This window comes from Podarcis gaigeae (assembly GCF_964106915.1).
Source record: "Podarcis gaigeae genome assembly, chromosome: 5".
NCBI classification, from domain to species: Eukaryota; Metazoa; Chordata; class Lepidosauria; order Squamata; family Lacertidae; genus Podarcis; species Podarcis gaigeae.
The window spans coordinates 58,345,201-58,372,436 of record NC_139681.1 but is presented as its reverse complement, the minus strand read 5'-3'; the positions used below and the strand labels follow the sequence as shown (position 1 = coordinate 58,372,436).

Sequence of the window (27,236 nt, the reverse complement as noted above, 5' to 3'; positions counted from 1 at the left end):
GGATGTGAAAGTTTACTCTTATACTATTAAAGTAAAAAGGTACTATAAAGAAGGATGTACATTTGTATATATTTTATAAGTGGTGTGTACTGGATTCCTTCTGAGATGACATGCAGAGAACTGCATTATTATAAACTCTTCTGACTCCCGCCCTAACCTTCTAAATATAATTAATGGAAAGGAAAAGAAGAAGGCAGGCAGGTGACAAACACCTTGATCAGCAAAGGTGATATTGGAGAATACACAGTCACAGAGCCATTCTTTCCTGGGAAAGTACAGAAAATGCAAGCACTTAATCAATTCCTGTTTCTTAACATAGGCAGTTATAGATCAGTCTGCAATGAACAAGACTGTTGCTTATAATTCTGTATCTGAAGGAGAAGCACCCAACAAAAGTAACCCACATGAGAAGCAGTGAAAGGGCTGTAGCTCTTGAAGGGGGGGGGGAGACCACAGTCTACGGACTGTTTCTTTGACTCTTGCCTTTGCAATAAATAAGAGGTAGGCTCAAGCACTCTTTCTGTGAAGCTCTAATTGTTCATGACAAAAGCTTTCGGCAACCCACTAAAAAAAAAACACACCAACCAACCCCCCCGAACCCCCCCACCCCTAAAGAATGTTTCACTAAAATGGGCCCCAATTCTGCTACCAAAGGAGAACATGGGAGTTTTGCTATTGATTTTTAAAAAAGCAAGGTCAGGCTTCAAGTGTGAAAGGGGGAAAAAACCCTCTCCTAAAATAAATATCTTTGTAAGAGCCCACTAAAAAGACCCAGGATTCAAACACATTCCTTCTGGAGATCAAGGATGTCCGGCCTTTGAAGCCTGAAGGGTTGGGGCGTTTCTCAATCTGTGTGGCAGTCACACTGTGGCATTAGAAATTGTGCATTTGGAATTGTAAAGCATTTTAAATGGAATCTTTCAGAATTCCACAGCTGGCTGGTGAGTGACAGCCTGATATAGCCTGGGGCAGGGAGAGAGATGACATCGTTTGTATTAAAGTTAAAATGATCTCTTTGTGAAGAGATACTTAAGAACATTTTAGTAAACAGAGGCAATAAAATAAAAATCGATTAAATGGGATGAATTAAGGTTTGTGTGCTAATTAAGAAACCTGATCTACAAACAGATTAAACTGGAGTACTTGAACTTAAACCAATTGAATAATGCCAGGCAGCTTAGATAACTTATATTAGCCTGTTTAGTATTCTGCCTAAACTGATTTGTGGATGGAAACCAAAGTCACTCATATGTTTTTGCTCATATGCTTATTTGGGGTACTGTTCAGAGTATATTGGGAAGCAAGACACATGAGGCCATTGTCCAATCAAGCCTACATCTTTAGGCTTTATCATACACCTATTTCCCTGTCTTCTAAGAGGGGTGAACTGAATATCCCTTGCCTACTGCTATATGGACGTAGCTGGGGAAAGTATCTGAATAACTGGGAGATGTCAAATATCAGGATGAGTGCAGCTATACCATATTTTGGATGAACTGTTTGTGTAAGGGAAAGAGATAATGGTAGTATATTTTATTGTTCTAAATTCTGTTGTTATAAAAATATTTTAGATTACAAATTGTGTTTTTCACTGAATGGTCACAGCTCTATAGTATTTCATTATTTAATTAATTACACACATCACAAGCTAGTAAGAGGCCTATTTCTGCTCTGATAAATAAATGAATAGTTGGTGGACACCTTGGAAGATAAGAACCAAGAAACTTTTTTTTAGCAGAAACAAATAATTCTTTCTAATAAATACATATATGCAGAAGACCTATTTGCTCTGATTTGTCATGGGCTACTTTTGTGAAGTAAAACCCATGAACCATGATTTGGAGAAGACTGCACCCCGAATTCAATGAAAACTTTTTTATCCCCCTTAATCCCTTGATAATTTTTTGTGCTTCTCTTGTAGAAAAGCAATTTTGCTAATCACCTTTGTGCCGATGCCTGCATTCCTGACAATAGCGTGAACAACTTCCATCAAAGTCTTTGATGTGGGAAAGAGAGAGACACACACACATATAATCTGAAAACAATTCCATTCCTTGCCACTCAATAGCGAGCACTCTGCTTTAATAGAGAGCTGATTCTGTGGAAGTTTCTAATCCTTTCTGCCAAAGAAGAGAGAAAGAGACACAGCCAGGTAGCCCACCTTATTCAGGAGTTAAAATAACATGGTTTTGCTCTCAAGAGAAAATCAAAACAACTCAAGATCAAAACCAGATTTCCCCAACCCTAACAGGACAGCCTCTCTACTCAGATAACTCTTGATCTAAGTGTGTAACAAGTAACTGGCTTTAATCCCTCAAAGTGATGGCGTTACAGATAAGTACCTTGCTAGTATCAGAGGTGTCTTGAATTTCAGAAATACACAAAAGTGTTAGCTAGAAAGAAAAACAAAACAGAAAAATCTCATCCGCATGACCTGTGTCTTTTGCTGAAAAGGTACAAAGCTCCAGCAGCATAAAGAGGAAGCCTTTGAAAAAAGGGAGTGCAAATAAAAACAGCAGTCAAGTAATGAACAGGTAGTTCTTATGCCTGTTGCCTTTTGGTTATGTTAGAAGCTTTGTGAACCACTTTGTGTACAGCACTACACACATGTACATTACATGTGATGCAAAACATAATAAAAAAAAGCTGCTGTATGAGCCTTTTGCGTACATGCGCTCATAAATGTGGAGAAACTTATTTCTGGGAACCGTAATCTATGTATGCTCATATTAAGACAGTACAGGCATTATATTTTGCATGGAAGAGATGACAAAAAGGAATATCCCCCACATCCAAGTATCAAAGGTTGAGGCTATCTACCTCATTGGAACACAAATGGAATCACACAAATGGAGGCTTTGCTGCTTACCCTAATCTGAATTGAGAAAGACAACCCAGCTAGCTACACACTAAGAAAAAGCTGGTCTGCTGCAAATACTGTATTCTCATATTTGCTGTCAGTTTCTATGCTTTCCTTTAAGCACCAATCTTTGCAGTGTGAAATATATGAAAATGCATTACCCTTCCACAGTGGGGCTTGTTATGACCACAAATCTCCTTGCTATGTAATGAAAGCCATCAAACCAGATAGATTATTATATTCAGAGAAGGACAGATGACAGGGGGTTGGTTTGAGGGTGAGGCAGTGAGAGAGGGTAGTGAGACAATGCATCAAGAGACACATTGCCACAAACTCCAGAAACTGTCTTTAAGAAATGAGGAAGCAAAATTGCAGGGAAGAGGCAGAGCGCCAGACTGCAGAAAGCATGTTTCCAGATTCCTTAGATGCAGCTTGTGACATCAGCAACCATAATAGTGCATGGAAGGCAAGGTATGTTAAAGCTTGAATTCCGATTTTCCGTATGTTGAATCAATATTAAATCAATGTGTATGAACCAATTTGTTTCTGAGTATTGTTATAGACTATCAAAATTAGTATGTTCAACAAATTATATAAAACAACTTGAGTATCTCCCTCCTCATGGCTACAAGATTTACATCAGCTGAACAGATTTACATTTCCTTGGACATGCCTAACATCCTTTCTGCTATTATATGCTTAACTTTATATGCTTAACTTTGTATACAAACCTTTCTCGGACAGGTGACTGTTAATTTACTACATGAGTATCATACAGATATTGTATTATTATTAATTTATATACTGCTTATATGCCAAATTGGTTTACTGTAGGTTGTGCAGGAATTTACAAGACAATAACGGCATTTCTCACCAACTTTCCTCTCAGTGATCTCAAGAAATTCTCTCTCACACTTTTGGAATTTGTGGCTGCTACAGAACAGGTTTGTTGATGTTCTTACCTGTGAAGATCTTATAATAACTGGAGTGGTAAATTACTTCTCATGCAAATGTATCTCCACCTGGTATTTGAATCTTTAATTACTCTGCTTCCATATACATATCCAAGTTAGCTGAGTGTTCATTAATGACCTAGGACCAAATTCAATGGATTCAAGTTACAAGAAAGGAGATTCAAACTAAACATCAGGAAGAACTTTTTGATAGTAAAAGTTATTGGACAGTGGAACAGACTCCCACGAGTGGTGGAGAACTCTCCTTCCTTGGAGGTTTTTAAGCAGAGGCTGGATGGCCATTTTTCATGTGTTGCAATTCCTGCATTGCAGGGGGCTGGACTAGATGGCCCTTGGGATCCCTTCCAACTCTACAATTCTATGATTTTATGCTGATGGCATCCTCCAGTTTTCTTAGCTCAATTTGATGTAATCTTTAATAACTCTTATTCTTTCATATCACACTTTTCCAGAATTTATTATAAATATAACAATTTATTTCAAATTCAGAGGTGAAAGAAGAGGTTTAACTTGGTCCTTGGTCCTAGGAGACTGTGCAACTATGGAAAGTGTTGAATCAAATGGTATGTTACTTAACTAGTTGCTCTACTTGATGTGAAGACTGAAAACCACACTTGTCTGTCTTAAGTTTGTTTTCAACTCTGCTTTATTGAAGAAACATTGTCTGCAAGTTGTATTGCATTAAAGTCTACAATCATCATCAGGTCCAAAAGAATATTTAATACAGCCATTGCCATATACTACTGGAAACGTTGCAGCATATGGTTTAGCACCAGCTATTTTATTCCATTCAAAAACTGTAACAAAGACTGTATCCCAACCTTTTCTTCTCACATTCTGAACATCTTATGCATCTTTGATGATCATCTGACACATGAAGAATGTTTTGTTTTTCAGCTAGAAATGGTGTAGCACGTAATAGATCCATTTCAAGGAAACAGTATGAAGAAAGTAGCTTTGCCAATATTTAGCTCCACTGACTCTGAAATAAAAAAGATGTCATTTGTATCAGGCATTTAAATTAATATTACAGTACAGCAATAGAGCACTCCTGTTATCTGAATGCTTGTGACTGCCAAGGACCAGAAACAGACTTAGCTTCCCTGACAGTATTTTTGAATGTATCCTTTTTTTCCTCCCACAAAAGGAAATGGTTGTACTTGGTAATAAGTTGCACAGAGAATAAAACTTGCCCTGAGAATGCCTTGGTCCATATTGACAGAGATAGTGCAGAGGAAACAATGTATGTTTATTCACAAGGAACTTTGCAACATGTCCAATTTGCTGGATATTAATTATTTGCATTAGTTATTCCCTGCATCCTCCGGTATGTGAGTACAAAGGCTCAAGTGGAGTCTGCATGCTGGACAAGCAGGTGTCAATATCTACATATTCTGAGATCTTACAGGAATGACCCGAAAGGCTCTGAATACACATTTGTATCAAAATCAAGGTACATACTTTATTGTATCATTGCACTACTGTAGTTAGCTTGTGTGTCTATATGCTATATTTCAGCAGGAAGCCAGTTAACAAACTGTGCTTACAAATCACATCTTCAGTGAGTTGGAGTTTGGCTGGTGGAAGCTAAGCAAGTCATGGGGACTGGATGAAGATATTCCTGCCCCCTGCTCTGGTCTGTACAGCAACTTAAGGCAACTTGAAATGCTGGGGGGGGGGGGGGATGGGGGAGAAGACAACCTCCTGGCGTTTTAAGCAGTGAATGTGTACATAACCAGCACCTCTAACCATAAAATAGGTGTAAATTCTACCACAGGCTTTAATTTACTATGACACAAACCACGTCCTATTTCGGCATGTTCAGAATTTTCTTGATTCTGAAACAACAGCCTGGGCAATGCACATCTTCTCTAGGGGGAACTGATCCTGTAAGGAATTTATAAGACACAGGTTGCAGTCATACATGCTTGAACACTTACTGGTACTTCAATGGGAAGTAAACAAGCACAGGATTGCACCACAGAGATAAAAAAAAGCTTAGCACTCATATAGAATTTCTGGCATGTTCAAAGCGCATACACCGCCTCAGTTTTAATCATAATAACCCTGTGAAATATGTCAGTATGTTATTATCCCCCTATTGCAAAACGTGCTTGTGTGTCTAAAACAGACTTGCCTACAACCCATGGAAAGGGAAGTGGCACGTTTCCCTAGCACACTCCTCTTTTATTGGCGTTTGGGCTGCAGACGTGGGTTTTGCCTGCAACTGTACTATTCCAGCATTGAGAAGTTTGCGGATCGTAACATGACGATATGTTTCCTGAGGAGAGAAACGTGTCCCCGCCGTGCCAAAAGGGAGTCCCTCTGTTTCTTTCCCCCCTTTCTCACCCTGAAACCATCGCGGATCCAATGAACGCACTACCGAGGGCCGGTCTCCCGAGGGCGGGACGTACCCATGTGACTGACCGACCAGGCGGGGAGGAACCGCCGCCCCCGACTAGCGGCGGCCTACCCGGGCCCAGCGGCAGCGGCGGCTCCGTTTCCGAGTCTGTCGCTGCCGGGCCCGGGCCGGCGAGGCCTCTGCTCCATGGGGAGGCCGGGCAGCCCCCCGCAGGCGGAGAGCCGCTGCCCGCTGTGGGCGCTGCCGGAGGAGCTACTGCTGCTCATCTGCTCGTACCTGGACGCGCGGGCCTTGGGCCGCCTGGGCCAGACCTGCCGCCGCCTTTGCCGCTTCACCTGCCGGGATGCGCTGTGGAGGCGACTCGCCCGTTCCTGCCTCAACGCAGGCTTCAGCGCGCACGGCGCCGACCTGTAAGCGCCTGGGCTGGGGAAAAGCCGGCTGGGAAAACACGGGGCTTCGCGGCCTAGCTGGTTGCTAAGGGGCGCCCTTGTAACCAAGGCCACGCCCGCTCTGTCAGGGGAGGTGGGGGGTTCCTGAAGCGCCAGGGCCCGGCGAAGGAGGGAGGGAGGGAGGATGACCGCCGCGGATTCCCGCGGAGGAGTCCGGATGGCCTGGCGGAGGGGCGGAGATCTGGTTCGGGGCTCGTAATGGGCGCGAAGCAGCCTGGGATACAAAGTCAGTTCAGGGGCCGAACTGTGCTTCGTTTTGTTGTCCCGGGACGTACTGTCCTTAGGTACTTTATTAGACACGGTATGTTGTGTCCTGGACTCATTGATCTGTGCCATCCAATGTTAAATCCCACAATCTTGCAAGGGACCCAGGACTTTAGGACATCTATTACTGTGACAGCGGATGCTAAGTTTTGGATAGCAGACACGGCGCCTGTTTTCACTACAATTTAACATTGGAGGCACGCTTTAGGAAACACTGAAAAAGATGTAGATGTGGGCTTGTCCCTTTCTACTCTACAATTGTGTGATTATATATGCTTCCAGAATAAAGGGGGGGGGGCTTCCTTCTGGCAGTAAGTCCCATTGACTTCAGTCTCTCTTTGAACTCGGTTGCGTTGTCTGTTGGGTTGTACAGCCCTGGTTCTGAACAGAAGGCAACACTTTGAGACCCAGGGATACCTAATAGCCCTTGGGTCTAGTTCCATTTCCATGTGACATCCCAAAGTGCCTTGAGTCTCAAGTAGGGCATTTCTTAATAATTTATAACCTGATACAGAAAGTGGAAGAAAAGTGAGTTTACTTCTTTGTCAGCAGGGACCTTTCAGTTTTAATATGCAGGAAATTTAAAGGTCGATTAAAGGTGTTGTGTATTCCTGTTGCCATGATAGTAGTTGTGGGCCTCCTGTGATTACTCGGGATACTCTGTGCCCCTCAAGTGTAGCAAGGCTGGAATCACAACTGAATTAGATTGGTTCTTTTCTGACCTATGCTTAATTACTGATTAGTATGTTTAAGTTCTACTCAAACTCTACTTAAGGGATGGAGTTAATGCAAAATTACAATGTTAAAACAATGCACTTAATATACATCAGCACAGAACTTACTGTGTTCCTGATTTGCTTTATCTTCCTTTACCCTGTCCTCCGGGTTTGCTTCTGAAGTGCACAAACTGGGAAGTGTATAATGTTGCACTTTCATGCGCATGGATCATTGCATTTGTAATTGTGTGGGAAACAAACTGCCAATATCATCAACATGTGGTGAGGAAAATCTCACTACTTCCCTGCCTCCTTTGTTTTCTGAAGAAATGTGTGACATAAATTGCCCCATGATGTAGCTGGATGCAACAGATGCAGCATAGCATCTAAATAGTTTACATTTCAGCTGGTAACTGTCCAGCTGAAATGTTCATGTAGATGCTATGCTATATATTTAATAAAACCCAGTTTACTAGTAGTGACAATTGAATCAATGGTATTTTGTGAAGGAGGCTATAGCTCCATACAGCTCATATATGCAGACCCCTAGTTCAATCGTTGGCATCTCTAGCTACATCTGAAGTAGTAGGTTGGAGAGAGACTCCTTCTTGAGACATTGAAGAGCTGTTGACAGTCCATGTTGATCAGGCAACAGCTGGTCTTGCTTGTTCTTGTTTGAGGGTTTCATTCACCTTTGGCCAACTCTTTGGGGACTAATGCCAGTGGTGGATGTGACCTAAAGCAAGAATGGTCATCTCAGACTCCCACACATGCACACTCTCCCATGTGCGTGCACACACAGGACAAACACACAGCTTTGTATCCTGGTTAAAGGATTAGTGGTAACTGGTGAATGCTGTTGTTGACATATCCCTTAATAGTAGTTAAGTGGAGAGAAAGTTGTCTTTCTTTGATTTCTTAACCATATTAAAACTATATACTGTAAGCTCTTTTGGTATTTAACAACTTATGTGGTATTTTATTTATTTATAATAAGTATTTCTATACTGGCGTACAGTGGTGCCTCGCAAGATGAAAATAATTCGTTCCGCGAGTCTTTTCATCTTGCAATGTTTTTCGTCTTGCGAAGCACGGTCCGTCGCAACTGCGCCTCTTCAAGCGGCTTTAGGAAAAAAGCGAACAAACTCGCAAGACGTTTTTGTCTTGCGAAGCAAGCCCATAGGGAAATTCATCTTGCGAAGCGACGCAAAAACCGAAAAACCCTTTTGTCTTGCGCGCTTTTCGTTTTGCGAGGCATTCGTCTTGCGGGGCACCACTGTATCATAAAATATATCAAGGTGGTGTACACTAAAAGACACAATTTAATATTCTCACTTATCACAGATAATCATTCAGGTGACTTAGTAAAAAAAAAGAAATAAACAGCTGCAAGGCCTGTCAGTACAAGAGCCTTCAAGAGATGCCTGAAAGTGAGAATGCCTGAAAGTGCCAAATCATTGCTGGAAGAATTTTCCACAGTATTGGACAGATGACACTAAATGCCCAACTCTAGCTGAGACCAGTTGGGCCTCTGTAACATGGGGGACAATGAACACCATTCTTCCATATCAGACTTCCTCAACCTCGGCCCTCCATATGTTTTTGGCCTACAACTCCCATGATCCCTAGCTAGCAGGACCAGTGGTCAGGAATGATGGGAATTGTAGTCTCAAAACATCTGGAGGGCTGAGGTTGAGAAAGCCTGCTCCAGATGATCTCACTTTTTCACCAGATGAACTCGTCTCTGGATGATTTTCATTAATTTGTTTTGGTGTTTTTCTCAGATAAATTTTTAATAAATCCAATCTTTCATTTGAGTGTATCTTATAAGGTTCATAGGGGCAGAACCTGAAGTGTTTAAAAAAATCTGATGCATTTGAATTAAAAACACCAAAATCTTCAGTTAATCATGAGCCAAGAACCATGAAATAATTATTAAAGTTGAAACAGATTCTACTGGGCCCAACTAACATTAGTTGGATGGCCCTGAACAGTTTAAAGATAGCTTTAGAACTTAATGCTCTTTCCAAAAAATCCCCTATTATGCTAATCTGTTTAAAAATGTTCCTGAATGGAAAACCAAGGAGACACATCAAGACCTGGGGTTGTGGGAGGTAGTAAAGGAAATTCCCTTTGCACTAGTGTCTTGGGCGATAGTACATTAAAATCGGCAGGGGTGAGGGCTGTAGGATTGTTGTATCTTTCAGCACCTGGGATCTGCTTGCTGTGCTATATTGTCCTTCCTTCTGAGGAAATGAATTTTTGTATTTTTTCATTAACTATAAGCTCTACATTGGATGCAGGAGGGGGTCAGGTATACAGCATAACAGGTGCAGTAGTTGGTAGGGTCTCTACTCTTATTTCTAAAGTGAAAGGCTGAACAATAATCTGAAATTTCAGTCAACTGAGGAAAGTTTACAAATGAAAGCATATATAAACCTCTCGAGGTAACTTTAAATGTTCACAAGCTTTTCTTAAAGACTTTTTTTGAATGCATTTTTCTATTGTATAGTGGACTCTTAAAATACCTCAATAGCATTATGAGTGTGACTGTGTGAAGAGGGATGGAAAAATGTTTAGAATTGGCCTCTTCGTGTATTTTGCTTCTTATCCCTGGGCATTATAAGGCTTCCTAGATTTGAGCACATTGTGTGATAGTAGTACTGGGGTTTTTTTTGCCTGTGGTCAGAGAGTGAACTGGTTATATGCTTCTTAGCTTGCAGTAGAAGACATGTACAGTAATACACTGTACAGCATACACTAGTCTTTGGACTTGGGTTTGATACCCCTGCCAGCAAACACTACCTATAACCATTTTCCTCCCACATAACAGATGCATATCATGGGGCAGATGGAGCTATGGGTGGGATAAGGTGGGCCCACAGTTACAGTGAAGCAGACAACAACTTTGAATTTCTCAGATCTTGTGTGCGGGTGCAAGGATGGTGACTAGGGGTTGGCAGTTGTGTGTTAATTTTAGGTATAATTATGTAGGTTTATATCTGTCTTGTTTAAGGACTTCAGAAAGGAACAAGTTTTGAAAATAAGTTGTGGTAGTCAGAGTCACAGCTACAGGTTTCAAATTTGTTTGTTTGTTTTAATATTGCTTTCAACATTAGTTTTGGACTTTTGAGCTAACACCTCTCCAAATCCGACCATATAGGATTATTTCCAGCTAATCTCTAATATTCTATATTCTTGGATGAGGTTCTTGAGTATGTAGTGGCACCTCAGCTCCAGGTGTTCTTGGATGAGGTGAATTATCTAGATCCATTTCAAACCAGCTTTAGGCTGCATTTGACAGGAAGCTGAGAGATGGCTGCTGTTCTAGATGGCTGCTATTCTAGATGGCTGCTACTAGGCCAACTTCTTTCCAGAGAAGATCCATGGGAGCCCCTTCTCTGCTGAATTTTAGCTGGCAGGCAATTACATACTTATTCTGACATGTAATCAATTACATATTTATTCAAATATACCTTTGGCCTCTATTATTATTTACTGGATTTCTTACCTGTCCTTCACCATAAGGTCACAGGGTGGGCAACAACAATATAAAAAGACAATATTAAAATCAGTTGAAACAATTTTGATTCAGAAGCATAAGGTGGGCCCTAATATGTGTGTATATATATCATGTGTCAAAAGTAATGGTAAAGACTTGTGTTTTCAGTATACAGTGGTACCTCGGGTTACATACGCTTCAGGTTACATACGCTTCAGGGTACAGACTCCACAAACCCAGAAATATTACCTCGGGTTAAGAACTTTGCTTCAGGATGAGAACAGAAATCGTTCTCCGGCGGCGCAGGAGGCCCCATTAGCTAAAGTGGTGCTTCAGGTTAAGAACAGTTTCAGGTTAAGAACGGACCTCCGGAACGAATTAAATACTTAACCTGGGGTACCACTGTATGGCAAAAACTATATAGTGAAGGTGTCAGGTGCACCTCTGTGCTTAGGAGCTGCCACAGAGAATGCCTTCTCCCATTCTGTACCCCCACCTATGTATGAGTGTGGCAGAACTATGAAGAGGGTTCCTACACAACAGCTGAGGGAGTTCTGTAGGAAAGGAGATGGTCTTTCAGATATTTGGGGCTCTATTCATTTAGGTCTTTAGAAGTAATATAAGCACCTTCAATTGGGCCCAGAAATTAACTAACATCTATAAGCTCACTAGTTTTGCCAGTGTAAATGTTGCAGTTTGCTCAACAGCCAGTTTTGTTTGTTGGTTTTACAGATGCTTTACCTATGTGTGCTAATGTTTTGTCATTTTATATTTTACTTGTTTTTTATTGTTAGCTAGCCACCTTGAGCCCTGTTTGGTGGAATGACAGCATGCAAACAAACAAATAAGCAGTGTACTGGTTTGGAGGTTATCGTCTCACTTAGCCAAGGGTTTGATGGTGTTGTGGTCAGGTTTCTCTACTTTGACATTTTTTTGTCAGTTTTTAAAATGGAAATTACAGTTTGAGTATTACATTATAAGTTTTATTTTGTTTCCAGAAGCCTAGGAGAGGGAGACATTGGCCGAGTATCCTTGCTGGCTATTCCTGCACAAGGATGAAAATTATCTCAGAACACTTTGGTACAGTCATCAAGAGTTGGACGCCTCATGTTTCCAGCCTTGTGCACGACTACTAATGCTTTCCTATTGTACTGGAGGTGCCCCATCTAATAATTGTAGAATGCCATTCGCCCTCTATGTGAGCATACATTGTGGCTTCTGCTCTCTCTCTTTATCCTTTGAATTCCTAGGAGACCAGCATGGAATGAGCTTCTGTACTGTGCACAGCTGTGTATTGCAGGTGGGGTAGATTGATTAAGGTATTTGTCTCTAACATGATCTATGGTGGATTGTGCAGTGTTCTAACAAACAGGGTAAAAAAACATCTCTAAATGTCCACATGAGTATTTGAACTTACTATTAAGTATGGAATTTGCAGTACTTGATTCAGAGCACATGGGAGCTAGGAAGCCAAGGTTCACAACTGTATTTATTGTCGTCTTCAGAAGTTTGCAAAAGGTTTTGTTTAACAGTTTCTGTGTGATGATAAAAACTGAGTTTAGCATTTCTTTATAGGCGGTGGCAGGGAGAAAGAGGTTGTGATCAATCACCTGCAGGAGCAGGAAAGGGCCATTTGATTTTAATATAGTTTGCCCAAATGTACATTGCAGCAGGAAGAGAGGTCTTGTATTACAGTATGTGCACGTGGTGACTGAGTGCATAATTTGAAAGAATTGTATGCTGCCCTTCAGTAACCAAAAGTCTGTAAGAAAGTTCCCTTCAGATCTTGTAAAGCAACATCTCTAAAGTGCTTCCTGGTGTTGTCAGAAATGATGAGCCCCCTTCCCTGAACGCCAAAGCATTCTTTGCCGTTGCGGTTTTATGACCAGCAATGTGGTAGTTAACTTGGACTCTGTTTTATTCATCGTACACCTTCTTGTCATCTTACTCTTGGCCTTAGCTCTCCCTTTTAAACTTGCCTATTCAGAAATAAAAATATATCTGGGGTGAGCTGTAGCTGAGTGTGGAACATAGTGTTTTGTTTTTTAAGCAAACACCCTGCACCTGAGCATCCTTGTTTGGAAATAAATTGTTTCATTTTGATAGGACTTGCTTCCAGACTGAAAGAGCTATGACATACACTTTCCAGGCTACATATAGCTCAAATGCATTTTAGTGTCATCCATGGATTTTTACAAGAATTTTGATCATACCAAGGTTATATAACATCAATAAAATAAGATTTATTAAAGATTAAATTAAAATAATTATTATGAAGATATGTTTCAAATGTGATGGTGTTATGAGATGTTTGGCTTCGAAATAAGAAGACAAATAAAAATAATTTGACTCCTCACCATACTTTACAAACCGTTTTAGGCCTATATCAGATTACCCAAGGGGCTAATAGATTACGGGTATATACTATTGCATTATATCTATAACAGTGGAAAGCGAAATGCCGGTGAACAACAAAAGAGGTTTAAAGACTCTCTCAAGGCAAATCTTAAAAAATGCAGTATAAGCCCAGATAATTGGGAACATTGGCCTGCAAGCGCTCCAGTTGAAGAATAGCCTCTACCAAATGCGTCATGGTCTTTGAAGAAGCTTGAACTCAGGACAAAAACAAGAAACATGCTAAGAGGAAGGCACGTTTGGCCAATCCTCACCATGATCAACTTCCACCCGGAAACCTATGTCCCTAGTTTTGAAGGACATGTGGATCCAGAATTGGCCTGCACAGTCGCTTATGGACACACTGTTAAGACCATATCCATGGAAGACAATCTTACTTGGCTATGAGTAATCGCCAAAGAAAGGAGAAAGAAGATGTAGTTAGAATAGCTTTTTGATGTGGTATCTGCCTAAGGTGACTCTTGGTGCTGAATAAATCGACTAGTGTTGTAAGCGGGTGACTAAACTAAGAGATAAATATGTAGGGTCAATACGGTGATAATATCTTCATTTCTTACACATTACTTCAGATTCTAAAGCAAGAAATCTATGGCTTAAAAGGGGAACATTAACATTAAATCTTGTGTCTGTGTACTATGTCCTCTGCATTGCTTTCCCCTCCTACATTTTTACCAGTTTAGGACATCTGAAGTAGGCTGCTTAAAAATGGATTCTAGGAAAATAAAGAAAAAGAAATATTTCTGAGCTAGATTGATAGCTCTTCAGAGTGACAGAGTGGATAAATGGTAGATAAGAAAGCTCCTGTCTCTTCATAATGTGGACAGCATGATGCCTGAGGGCATAGAGGGCCAGCGCTCCTATTTGGTTCAAGTACAATCCTGTCTCTGTAAGCATCCTAAAATAGTGCTTTACTAGGTTTAGGCTTATTTGTTGTGTTAGCACCATAGGAGGAAGGAGGCAGTGTATGGTAATAACTTCCAAGTCAGCTTTTGCTGGTGGGCATGTGCAGGCAATCCTTTAAATCTGAAAAGCTGGCACATTCCCTAGTGGAAGCAGATCCAATAAAAGGCTTGTAGAGCTGGCTTGGATGTCACAGTAAATCATGGTTTGTCATGATAGGAACAAACTGCAGTGATTTTGGAGCTCACACACCATTCCCTTCTCTTATCCTTTGCAAAGAGGATTGGAAGCCTCAGTTCCCCCCCCCCCTAAACTGTGGTTGTTTCATCTGAAACCAAGAAACAGTAGTTAATCTAATTATGGCTTGTTTCAGCAAACAACACTTAAGATTACCTACTGTTTAGAGTTTGGATGTAACACTAAACTGTGGTTAATCAAAATAGAAGTGAAAGTTTCTTACCTCATTTTTGCAGTCGTGTTTGGGGAGGAACGTGAAAGGGTTTTCTGGCTTGTTCTTAGCATGAGAAACTATGGTTTATTGCAGTGTCCACAAAATGGCCTCACACTGGTGCTTATACTGACTTTTGGCTCTGAGAAGAGCCAAAAAAAATATTATTTGAAATAATCAAATATCAGTGCAGTTAAAAAACCACAATAAAAGAGTTGAAGAAAATACGGCAGAGCAAAAATGTCTCAATCTCTTGTCTAAAGGACAGGAGAGAAGGAGCCTGTCTAATTTGCTTTGGGAGAGAGTTCTACATTTGGGGAGCTGCCATTGCAAAGGTTCTAAGTAAGCAAATTACACTAGTGCTTCGCCAAAAAAAGTTGCTCCTGATCCATTTCCAGGCACAACCTGAAGGCTCGGGATCAGGATACCTAAAGGGTCACCTGTCTCCATATGTGCCTACTTGGGACCTATGATCTTCATTGGAGGCCCTCGATGAGCGTTGTTGCTGGGTAAGCTGTGGCAGGTTACAAGGGAAAAAGTCTTTTCATGTCGATACAGAATGCTTATAGAATGCTCTTCCCAGATGTTTACCTGGTGCCTACCACAGTTATTTTGGCACTTTTTTCATTTTCTCATGCCTTTTGATTTATTTTAACTTCAAATCTGATTTTTGTATTTATTTGTGGTTTTATGCTGTTTTTAAACCCCATACCCAGACTGTCTTGCTATTGCCTGATCTTCTGAGTTTCCCTGACAATTTGCTGTGGGGTCTGATACAAATTTCCAAGCAAATAAATAAAACAATTAGAACTCAATCTGAATCAATGGGCATTTAGATTTCAGACATGAAGTGGAAGTCAATACCCGGTCCAAGACATTTTTGCAAAACATTAGCATTTAAAGTGGGAATTCTTCCTCATACTTTCAGTGGACATATTTTTTTGCCATTTTGGTGGGCCGGGGTAGGAGGTAAAGCACAGAGACTGCAAACCGACCCTCTAGTCTCTTTTCCTGATTGTTAAAAACGAGATTCTTAGGTGATGGCAATCTCTGTGTGTTTTTGTTTAAAGTGGGTCACATGCCCAGGAATGCAGTCAAATTATAATGGTGACAAAGTGCCGGAAAAGGGAGGGAGATTGGGGAGGGGGGGGGGAGAGAGAGCCCCAGGCGATGGAAAGAGAGCTGGGAATACTAGAGTCTGGCTAGGCCTCAGGGCCAGGTTAGAGATTCTCCCATGCATTAACAGCTATAAGAGATGTTTGTTTAAAGGGATATTTTTTTCTCCTTAGGGGTGCTTTGTCATTTTTTAAACAATACAGGTCATCAAGAACAGAGAGGGATGGTCAAGAAGAATAGCTGCACTCCTTGGTGCACCTGCTCTTGTTTCTTCAGCTATGTATCTTATCAAACTTCATGTTTAATAGTTTCAAACATTAATGCAGCCTGGAACCGAAGGGCCACCATCAATTCTTTAATTGGTTGAGCTTCAATGAATAGGAAAAAGGGGAATGTTTGAGGGCTGGGTCAAGGGCTGAACTTTGCTTTGCCTAAGGGGATAAAAACTGTCTGCCCCTGGTGTTCGGGGGCATTCTCTCATTTTTCCTGAATGCACCCCTTTGCTTTATTTGTCTGACAAATTAAACCAAAGTCAATAAAACTTGTCATTTAAAAATCTTGCTGCCTGGATTTTTCCATTCTGGTCTAGATTCTGAAGTTTCTAACAACATTGATAGATAAATTCTACATGTGTTATTTTTTAAAGTAATTGTTAACTCAGTTAGGGAAAGGTAAAGGGACCCCTGACCATTAGGTCCAGTCGTGGCCGACTCTGGGGTTGCGGCGCTCATCTTGCTTTATTGGCCGAGGGAGCTGGCGTACAGATTCTGGGTCATGTGGCCAGCATGACTAAGCCGCTTCTGGCGAACCAAAGCAGCGCACGGAAACGCCGTCTACATTCCCGCCGGAGCGGTACCTATTTATCTACTTGCACTTTGATGTGCTTTCGAACTGCTAGGTTGGCAGGAGCAGGGACCAAGCAACGGGAGCTCACCCCGTCATGGGGATTTGAACTGCCGACCTTCTGATTGGCAAGTCCTAAGCTCTGTGGTTTAACCCACAGTGCCACCCGTGTCCCATTTTGTTAACAAAGTATCAATAAGTAAATAAATAAAGCCACAATCCTAAACATACATCCTTGGGAGCAGGGATGCCCACATTGAATAAAATGTATTTTTTTGGGGGGGGCAGGTAATCCCCACCCAACATAATCACATGACACAGCACACACAAACCATTTGAATAGCAGTGTCCATAAACTTTGCGGGGAGTGGCCCCCTCAAATATTTTACGGGGGGGGGGGCGGCAAAGGGACCTCAGCCCCTAGGAGTTGGCTTCTATGCTTGGGAGTAAACCTCATTGAACAAAGTGAGACTTGCTACTTAGTAGACTTGTATAGGATTCCCCAGCGAAGCCTCTCTTTGTGATAAAAGAAATTAAAGTCAATGTGAAGGTGATAATTGCTTAAAATACATAGGAATACGTGGCAGGTTTGAACTGATACAAGGTGAACTTCCCATGCTCCTAAAATTGATGGAAAAACTTCACGGGCCAACAGGATCTAAACTTAATTGTCTTTATTAAAACAATATGGTTAAGTCAGTATTAAAAATACTTTTATTGCCGGGCCAACTATTCTGGTTTGAGTTGCAGGGAACTTCAAGTCCTTCAGTAGCCAGTGATTAATATCCCTCTAGTATCACTTGTTCTAGCACAGCTTATTAGGATAGGAAAAGAAACTGTTTAAAAGCAGCACCTTACTTCACCCATTGTTTTAAATCTCTTCTGTGCCTCATGTTTTTTTAGTTCTATCCACTGATGCATGAAAAGAGCTTTCTTCTTTGTTAGTCCCCACCGCTAATGGGGAACTAGACATCTTCTATTCAGTCTCATGTTTGATGGATGGAATTGCTAGCAAATCTCCAATTGCAGACTTCTTTTTTTGTTGTTTGGGGGCAGAACATGGTTCATGTTTCTACTGCTATCCTTAAGGGTTAGCTTACTGCTGTGATTTTCTTAGAGACAGTGCTTGCTATAGTCTTGCATTTCCAGTGTAAGGGGAAATGCCATGGGAAGACAGTTGGTATCTGTTTGTCCTTTTGGAGGTTACCGTCCAGCACAGAGTTAGCTGCAATTAAGCTCCACAGATTTGGTGGGACTTACAGTGCAATTATATGCATGTCTGCTCAGAAGGAAACCCCATTCAGTGGGTTTACTCTCAGGTAATTGGGCATAGGAATGCACCTTTATGTACCCGTAGCTGTGTGCTGGGTAGTGGTCCATGTAAGCAAGCAAGAGTGGTTTCCTGTTGAGAGCAGAAAAGTAGAGTGCTCTCAGCCATTGCTGTTTGCTACCGGGTCTGTCTATAAGTTAACCCACATCTATATCAGAATTGGCCTCATTTAGTACCTAATTTTACTAGTCCAGAAGACTTTATGGAATTTAAGGTAACCTCTAGTATTGTGGTCTTTTCCCTTTAAAGGTCACCTTCATGATGGTGAAACAGAAGGGGTTTGGCTGAGTTACATGGGATGGGGAAATTTACAACAGTAATAAAGGGTGTTATAATAATGCCTTAAAGCTCCAGCTGCCTACATATGGACAGTGCTGCTGCAGGCAACAATGGAGTTTTATACTTATACTGTACCTTCAAAATGTACATTAGTGTTTTTATGGTATAGCAGGAGTGGGGAAACCTCCAGTCCACAGGCCTTATTCGGCCTGCCAGTCCCTGGAGACTGACCTATCAGGACTTTTAGGGAAACCATGCCCACCTTTCTTGCAGCTGACATTTGAAACTTCAAGCTGCAGCTAAAATGAAGAAAAATCAAAAGCCCGTTATAAACGTGCCCCTGATTCTTTCCTTCAATCAAAAGGAAGATTTAGTACTGGGTAAAGAGTAACATAAGGGAAAAAGAAGTATCTGCCAAAGAGATCTTACAATACAAATCTCAACACTAGTTGACAACAGAGGGAGGTAAGAAAGGGCAAGGAAAGGGTAATGGATGGAACGTGAACAAATGCCGTTACACCTGCTTAGGCTACCCCACTGAAGTGGTCACTAGCTAACTAGCCTGAACTCACCTTTCTAGTTCCATGAGAACAGAAATCCTTTCCAAGTTTGTGTTAATAATAAACAGCCACAATAGCTCTTGTGCTGTTACCTGCCGTACATTTGAACGGTTGGTGCCCGTGAGCCTGGTGCTGGAATGCACAAAGCCAGGACAAAAGCATTCCTGCAGTTTTGTTCCTCCCACTGTTGCACATGCCTGCTTAAAGTAGCTTTCTTTCATGCCGAGCTCTTAGAGGATTCTCTTTATTTGCTTTATCAGTTCACCGGCTGCTAAATTTAGACTCTAGCTCTTGGTAGTGTTAAAATAAAACCTCCTTGGCCTCCCTGAGTGATCATGTTTGTGCCTAATTTCAGAGATGAAATGGGTTGGTAGTACTACGTTGCTGGCTTTGCACCTGGACTAGTTGGTAACTTCCACCTTGCACGTTTCTTTTGGGCTTGTGTGTGAAGATTCATTGCAAGTCACATACTTTGAAATGGAAAAAAACTATTTGCTATGGCTCCGGAATGTGGGGAGAAAAATCCTGGCTTGGTTTTCTTTTTGGAATGAGCTTTTCAAAATTTGGAAGTGTAGGGTATGTGCCAGCACTGCAAGTGGAAGTGTAACTGAACTACTGGCACACTAAATATAGTGCTGTAATAAAGGATTTTTTAAAAATGGGAATCGATTTCTTGATTTGTTTCGTGTTTCAGCACAATGTTTGGTACATTACCTCATGTGAAATAATTAAAATGGAAAATACATTGCAGTCCTGTGTAAGTTTGTGCCATAGCAAGTTCCATTACATTAATGAAGTTTACTGTCAAGTAAAAGTGCATAGAGTTACAGCCTTAATTGCTAAAAGGAAGTTGACAATGACTTTATTTGAAAGGTAAATCTCTTGAGGAATTGGATGTATGGATAATGCCATTATATAGATTAGTCACTAGGTGGCACTTAACATGATTGTATCTCAGCGATGTTCAGTCTTTCCTTTTGTTGTTATGCTATTGCTTAAGGGAGAAAATAAAGCTTTTGTCAACCTTTCTGAGTAGCATGTCCTCTAAGCCTTCTCTGACAGAGCATAATTTTTTGGAAGGTTGGTCTGGGTTGCTGTTTTGATTCATATGTTCATTTAGCAATTTTAGTAAAATTTTGCCCTCCTGTAATTTCAAATCTGTAATTGTCTACATGAGGAAAGACGTATATTTTTTCATTCCTGGATGTTTTTCTTTTGCTGGGACAATTATTATGCAGTTGTCTTCTTGAGATCTGTAGCAAAACTAGCCTCTGGCTGCGTAGTTATGACTTGGATCTATCATGATCTGGTTTATAATTCCTAACATACTCAAAATATAAACTAGCAGGTCATAATTTTAATGATTTAAGGAGGCACAAAAACAAGATGGAAAAAAGAGTGTTGAGAACTGAAAATGGCTCAAGTTGATGTAGTTCTACTTCTGGTAGCTTTCAGCAATACTACAGTGGCATTGGTTGGCAAATGTTATCTCCCTTCTTCCTTCAAGCACTGGGATAGTGATGGAGTCATTTAGTTCCTTTCTGTTATGTAAGCTGATGGAGTCCTACCCAGCCCTGACTTTTCTCTAATTTTTCTCTGCAGAGTGGCTGGTGTTCCAGTGAAGGAAAGGGTCAAGGTTTCTCAGAACTGGAGGCGTGGACGCTGCCGGAAAATCCCACTCCTCAGATGGAAGCGCAAGCAAGTGGTTCATTCTCTTTTCTCCTGCCCCATGATTTTCAGCTAGAATTCTCTCTGTCTTTGGGAGTTCATCCCATTTTTTATCTCTGTTCAGCTCTTGCATCTCTTTGGTTACACAGTGTTTGAGCCTCTTTAACTTTTGGCATTCTGAGATTGGGTAGCTGTTGATGCTGCTTTCTCTGCCACCTGCTTTCATTTGCCAGTACAGTACTATAATACCAAAAAATGCTTTGTGTGTCAAGTCTTACTATCAAATTATCATTGAAAGCTCAGTGTCCAAGCTGCTTGCTACTATGCAGGAAGAATATCTACAAGCAGAAAGTGGTGAATCAGCTAACTTTAAACAGGAGTGTTTAAAGATGCTGCTGATAAATTGCTGCTCTTTCCTCTCAGTTCCTCTTTTGAGACTAATTGTTCTCCCCTTCCTCACTATATGCTACTTAAATTAGAGTGGGGGGGGGGAATTAAGTAGCATATGGGGTGGGCAGGGAAGACAATATCCAGTCTCTGATTTTTTAAAATGCTAAACATCACCAAAGTTTCCAGCTCTCCAAAGAACTGCCTGCTTTTACATGGATCACTTATTAACATAATATTTTTCAATAATAATTATTTGAGGCTTGTTTGATTCCAAGTCTTTGGATTACAATGATAATAATAATATTATTATTGTTGTGAGCTACCCTGTGATCTTTGGGCGAAGGGCGCTATAAAACGCAAACAAACAATATATTTTTTGTCCTGCTTTTAGGGAAAACCCCTTTCCAAAGACAGTTAACAAATATAATCATAAAAAGGTAACACCATAAATCACATAAAAGCAAAAGTAAAAGCTTTCGCTTCACACCAGCAGTAAAATAGCACCATCAGTTTAAGATGGAGGGGTAGTACTTGGGTCTGTGTGTCACATTTTCTTCTGTATATTTTCTTACAGCTTTGCCAAACAGGGAGATACCTCCCCACAGCAAGGCTATATTTTCTATGGGCTTTGGTCGTTGGGTTAGAGTTAGTACAAATATATCATGGGATTCTTTAAAAGCATTTGGAAAGGCCTGAAGTTCCATAATAATTAAGAGTTTAGGATGTTTGTCAACTGTCAGCATAGTTTCTAAAATTTTAATATATTTCCCCCTCCAGTTTAATGCCCTGGATGCAGCTAGATGATGACTACCTCTACCTATCCCAGGCAGAAGACATTCAAGTTTATTGGCTCCATCCCAATGGTACCAGCTTGCAACACTGTTCCCAAGCAGTCTTCTCTGGCCACCAGGAGGACGTGTGCCGCTTTGTGCTTGCTAATGGCCATATTGTCAGTGGAGGAGGGTAAGCTCTTTGTTATAGGGAAATAAGAAGGAGGGTGATGGTAGTTGAGCGTCCAGCATTGGTTTATAGGTGCCCTTGAACAAGAACTGGAAGAACTGACTTTCAGAGCTTCTGCATTGCGTGACTGACTTTTATTTAAAGGATTCCTGTTTGGGGATCACTGGGCAAATCAGTCCCCATGGCCAGGGTGGTGTACGTGCTGTGATTCTGCAGAAGTGTGAAATGTTGTATGGGGCAACAAAATTCAGTTTACTGAGAATTTAAGCTTTCTTTTATTTTACTCTTAAAGGGCAGGCTTCTGGCCCTTACAGCTGCAAGGATATGATCAAAAACTGAAGGTTGACTGAAACAGATTTCCAGTGGTTTCAGTTGGAGCTTTTGTACCCTGAATAGCCTTGGCTATCAAAAAATGTGGAATAATTTATGCAAAATAAGAGATTATGCATTTTTGCTCAGTTTGCATAATTTATGCATGTGGCTAAATTCAGCTTCTCTTGTACGGAGTATGGGTTGCTTGATCACAGATTGTATTTCTTTTTTAGTGTGGCATATACAATCAGACCTCCCCAGGCCTGTCCTATTGCAAGACTGTGACCAAGACTGTTAAACCATGTGTGTGCTTTGTTCATTTGCCATGTGGGGGTCATGGATTTGCCAAAGAAACCTTTTAGGACATGTGAGCAAGTCCTTTGTTGTCTGCACAGCCTTCAGTGGCAAATTAAGTATAGAATGTATATGCTGTATTAGATAAATACTTCCTGAATATCTCTGTATACTAGTTTTTGAAATAAATGAAATGAAAGGGCAACTTTGCATCAGTTTCTATCATTGTTGTACCTAGGGGTTTTCAAGACCTATTGGTCTCAGAGGTGAGATCTCTCCTGTCTGCATGTGCTGGGTTGAATGTATGTGTAGATAGTGTGTTGTATTTAGGAAATGAAACTACTATTGTGTTGGTATATCTCCAGCTAGAGCATGAAGAGCACTTCTACGTCATGCTCTCTCAGATCCGTCTTTTACATTTTCATTGGCAGGGATAATCTGAAGCGGAATTCAGTAAATTGACCCTCAGTGAAGGAGAGTAGTTTTGGATATGAGAAGCTCTCATGCCATTTGCCTTGTGGCATTTGTTCCAAGGAGATGCACCTTCTTCACTGTGGTTTTGTTTTTCAGAGATGGCAATATTGTCCTTCATAAGCTGAATGGCTCCTTCAGCTTCAAGTTCTTGGGGCATGAACAGGAAGTGAACTGTGTGGATTGTCAAGGAGCTATCGTTGTGAGTGGTTCAAGGGACAGAACAGCAAAGGTGAGTGTGTATGTCTTGCTTTATACTTATAGGAGTGTGTGTAAGAAAAGAAAATTGGAAGATGGAATGGGGGAATGCTGTTCTCATTCCTCTCTTTGGGATTAACAGTTAAACAAACTTTTCAGCTTCATTGCTGCCCATTTTCGGGATTTTCTTACATCTATACAAGTTTATCTCAAATGTTTCAGACATGTATCGCAGAGCCACCTGCCCAAAGTGGAGTAACTAACTACATTTCTCTTGTGACACAGACATTATATAGGCCTGCTGAGATTCATGACAGTCAAAAATCAGACAGAGTCCTGGTTCCATTGCCCTTTAAGGTTTCTGTCTGTTAGGTCTTTTGCTGAATTGAGTGGGGGTCAGGATCTCTTGGAGGACAGAATATTTATACAGCCACTTCTTTCTTCCTTTATAAGATTCTAGGGCTGAAAGGGCATACATGCTTAGTTTAGAGCATGTGTTGGGAACCTGTGGCCCTTCAGATAATGAAAGACTACAATTCCCATAATCCTTGAAGGTGGATTCCAACAACATTTAGAGGGCCATATGGTTTCTTGCCCTTGTTGAGAGCCAAAGTTTTCACTGTCTGAGTCATATTTTTATTTTCCTAGAGAAAAATGGGGAGATGAAAGGTTCTGTGTGTGTGTGTGTTTTAGCTAGAAATTTAGTTGTGCTAACAGTGATGTGGAGCAACAGCTTGTTTTTTCATGAGCTTTTATTTATTGAGGTTTGGGGTGGCAAGCTGTCAGAGAGAACACATGTAGAGGGATTTAGTGTTTCTCTTCCCCTGACATTACCCTTATGATGGAAGAACATTCTTTGGGGTAGTGACCAGGATTAGTCCAGCTTCAGTGAACAGTCCTAGCTTTTCTGATTCTACGCTCCCTACTCTTAGTTTAAGATCGGGATCTGGGTTATCTCTAGAGCTGCTTTCAATGAGCAGAGCCTTTTGCATGCAACAATTCCCACCCAAGCAGCCAGCAGACTGTGTCTTAACTGATAGTTTCCTTATGGGGCACTGACCAAATGGTTCTGGCACTGGCCAAATGGTTCTGACAATTTGGAGACTCAGAAGAAATCCACTAAGAGGATAGGCTGAACAGCAGAAGAAGAATGTGAAGTGTTTCAAAAGTGTCAACCAGTGGCAAAAATGCTCTATTTGCTGTTTACGTTATTTGTATTATGACTCATTGTTTATTGTGAGCTGTTTGCTTCCTTGGAGGTTTTTAAGCAGAGGTTGAATGGCCATCTGTGATATATGCTTTAGTTGAGATTCCTGCATTGCAGGGGGTTGGATTAGATGGCCCTCGGGATCCCTTCCAACTCTGTGATTCTTCTATGATTCTGTGAATCTATACTTCCTACCTATGAGAACAATAAAATGCTGGAACTTCTACAGCTGGTATCTTCAACCTTTTCAGACCCAGGACCTACTTTTAACCCAAACATGCATATGGGAACACATTTCTTAATATTTTATAATATGTTCAACAGTGCTCCTGTTGTGGCCCATCAGGCTGAGATCTGAATGGAAAAGTAGCTCAGTTTCTGAATTTTAATCACACTGAATTAAACTATCCACTATGTGGGATTCTTTGATGCCCTGCCACTGGAGACTTGGAAGGCATCTTGTGACCTTGAGGGCAAAATCCTCAAAGTCAAAGGGAATTCTGCTTTAATTGTGCTCATTGTCTTTTTTTAAAACCCCCAGAAATGGAATCTGGCTCACCTAACACTCTTCCAGCCTGATCCTTATGAGCAGGGAATTTGCTTTTATTTTTACCAAGTGACATTTTCCTTGTGTTGACTCCTAGCTAGAAGGGAATCCCTAGTAGGTCTCTAATGGGAACTGTAAGTGCATTGGAGGGATAGTGAGTGTTGATTAGGGCTGAGCTTTGAGTAGCTGCTAATGCACATTCCTCATTGATAGGCACCAGATAGCATGCTCCCAGCAATATTTTTAACCTGTATGAGATAGGGGTGCATTAAAAGAGCTCAACTTTTCTGCTGCTTTTGCTGACACTAGGTGCCAAATTCCCCTCTGACACCGAATAGCCTGCAATCCTGAGCATTATCAACAAACAAACAAATGCAACACTCCCCAGCTTTGAATTCCCTTAAGACATTGGGGGATAGTTGGAGAGGGAATCAGAAACTAAAATCTCAGGATCCAGAAAATGGGAGATGAATTTGTTGGGGGTAGAGGAAAGAAATGATGGTATTCAAAAGGATGTCAGGAACACAAGCTTAAGCTTTATTCAGTATGTCAGTAACAGATTTCTGAAAGCTCATAAACAAGTCACTTTACCCTGGTAATAAACAACATGTATTGTGGGAGAACAAGTATTATCAAAGTGTGAATGTGCATTAAGGGATTTGAGCATGTTTTAACAATTAGTACAGAAGGGGGCACTGCACGGGAAATTAGACTGCCCCATTCTCCATGTGTTTCTATTGTTTTGCAAAAAACTTGGAGAGAAGGCTTTAAGGATTTGCCCAGACAAGGAACCATAAGAATAAAGATGAGATAAAATCTAAATTTGTTCTGACATGCAGACCTTCAACATAATTTGAGCAGATGCATTTCAGATGATTGTTCTCTGCTTTTAGCACCGGAACTGGGACTGATTTGGACAGAAGCTGCTACTAATCTCTTCTATCATTTCTTTGCTTAGAAAGCATGCAGTCAAAATATCGCAGGGGTAAAGAAGTTGATTTAAGTTTACTCTGCTAATTTCAAATTGTGCTCCCAAGATTTCTTTGCGAGGGATCGTTTCCAAACACAGCCGCTGTTAACACTTTTATCTTGCACTTTTTTGTTGTGTGGTGTTCATTTGCGCTTTCTCTCTCTCTAGGTTTGGTCCTTATCACCAGGCAGAGCTGGGCAGTGTTTGCACACCATACAGACTGAAGACCGGGTCTGGTCCATTGCCATTAGTCCATTATTAAGGTAACAAGAATAAAAATTGCATTTGAATGTATGCACACCTCATGTTAAATCTGGTTTTTCTTTAGGTCTAAAGTTCCCTATTATACCAGGTATTCAGGAGGTCTAGAACTCAGCATTTAAGTATCATCAGTTCTGTGACTCAAAACTCTTTTTGTGTAGAAACAGTAAATTAGGTAGATAAGACTACTCTATATTTTTTGTGCAATTCAGAGCATTTCCTTCTATTTTTCTTGCCTTTTGGGTTCTAGAAAAAAGAAGTTTGAACTTGCAGAATACTCTGGTCTGTATGGGTGAAGTCAAGGGGTGCACTGACTTAGATATTGTACCAAATACTTTCTGCATAAGGATCTTTAGTTTTCTCTTTTTTTCTCTTCACCCAAAGCTTACACTTGCACAATACCCTTGCAAGTGCCACTTTGGCAAGAGCAATATTATATCCTCTATGCCTATGAAAGCATAAAAAGTAAGTTGTACTTTTTTTGTGGGAAGGGACGAGGGTTAGCTTTTCGGCTGTTGGCTGATTTTTAATCTTTTCCTTGCCTTTCTGCATTATGCAGTGGGGATCTGTACACACTCAAAGCAACTTAATTGCAACTGATGGAATGTGATTGAGCATGGGAGTAGTTCTGTCACTCACCACTGTGTCACAAGCTGTATCCAGTTGTTGCCACTTGTACAACCACATTCCATATCGCAATTATAATCTGCAAAGTACTGTACAGTATTGCTTTTTCTTAAGTACAAAATGCAGTGTTTTGCTCAGAAGATTCAAGAGAGAGAAGACTTAGAGTGGTTACAGGCTAGCTGTAGCAAGTTGGTCATTATCTAGTAACATGGCCTTTGCCATGAAACATACTATAGATATGATCATACTATCCCACCCTCCACCCCCTGTGTGATATGTTAATACAGAGAATTGCTCATGGCAAATCACCAGT

General features: G+C 40.9%; 1 protein-coding gene and 1 long non-coding RNA gene across 2 annotated transcripts in view; one reads left to right on the top strand and one right to left on the bottom strand.

The window, feature by feature from the left end:
- Nucleotides 1-4,462: 4,462 nt before the first annotated feature.
- LOC310844213 lies at nt 4,463-6,613 on the bottom strand. Its single transcript, XR_014563999.1, has 2 exons — nt 6,473-6,613; nt 4,463-4,816 (listed from the first exon to the last, which is right to left on the bottom strand). It is a non-coding gene; the product is annotated as an uncharacterized lncRNA (long non-coding RNA).
- The window catches only part of FBXW4 (F-box and WD repeat domain containing 4), a 73,368-nt gene continuing 52,083 nt past the window's right edge, over nt 5,952-27,236 (top strand). The window contains exons 1-5 of the mRNA XM_083738034.1: nt 5,952-6,606; nt 20,621-20,716; nt 21,854-22,039; nt 23,213-23,345; nt 26,204-26,298. Coding sequence (XP_083594160.1) covers nt 6,383-6,606; nt 20,621-20,716; nt 21,854-22,039; nt 23,213-23,345; nt 26,204-26,298 — 734 coding nt within the window. The 5' untranslated portion in view covers nt 5,952-6,382. The remainder of the gene's footprint in view (nt 6,607-20,620; nt 20,717-21,853; nt 22,040-23,212; nt 23,346-26,203; nt 26,299-27,236) is intronic.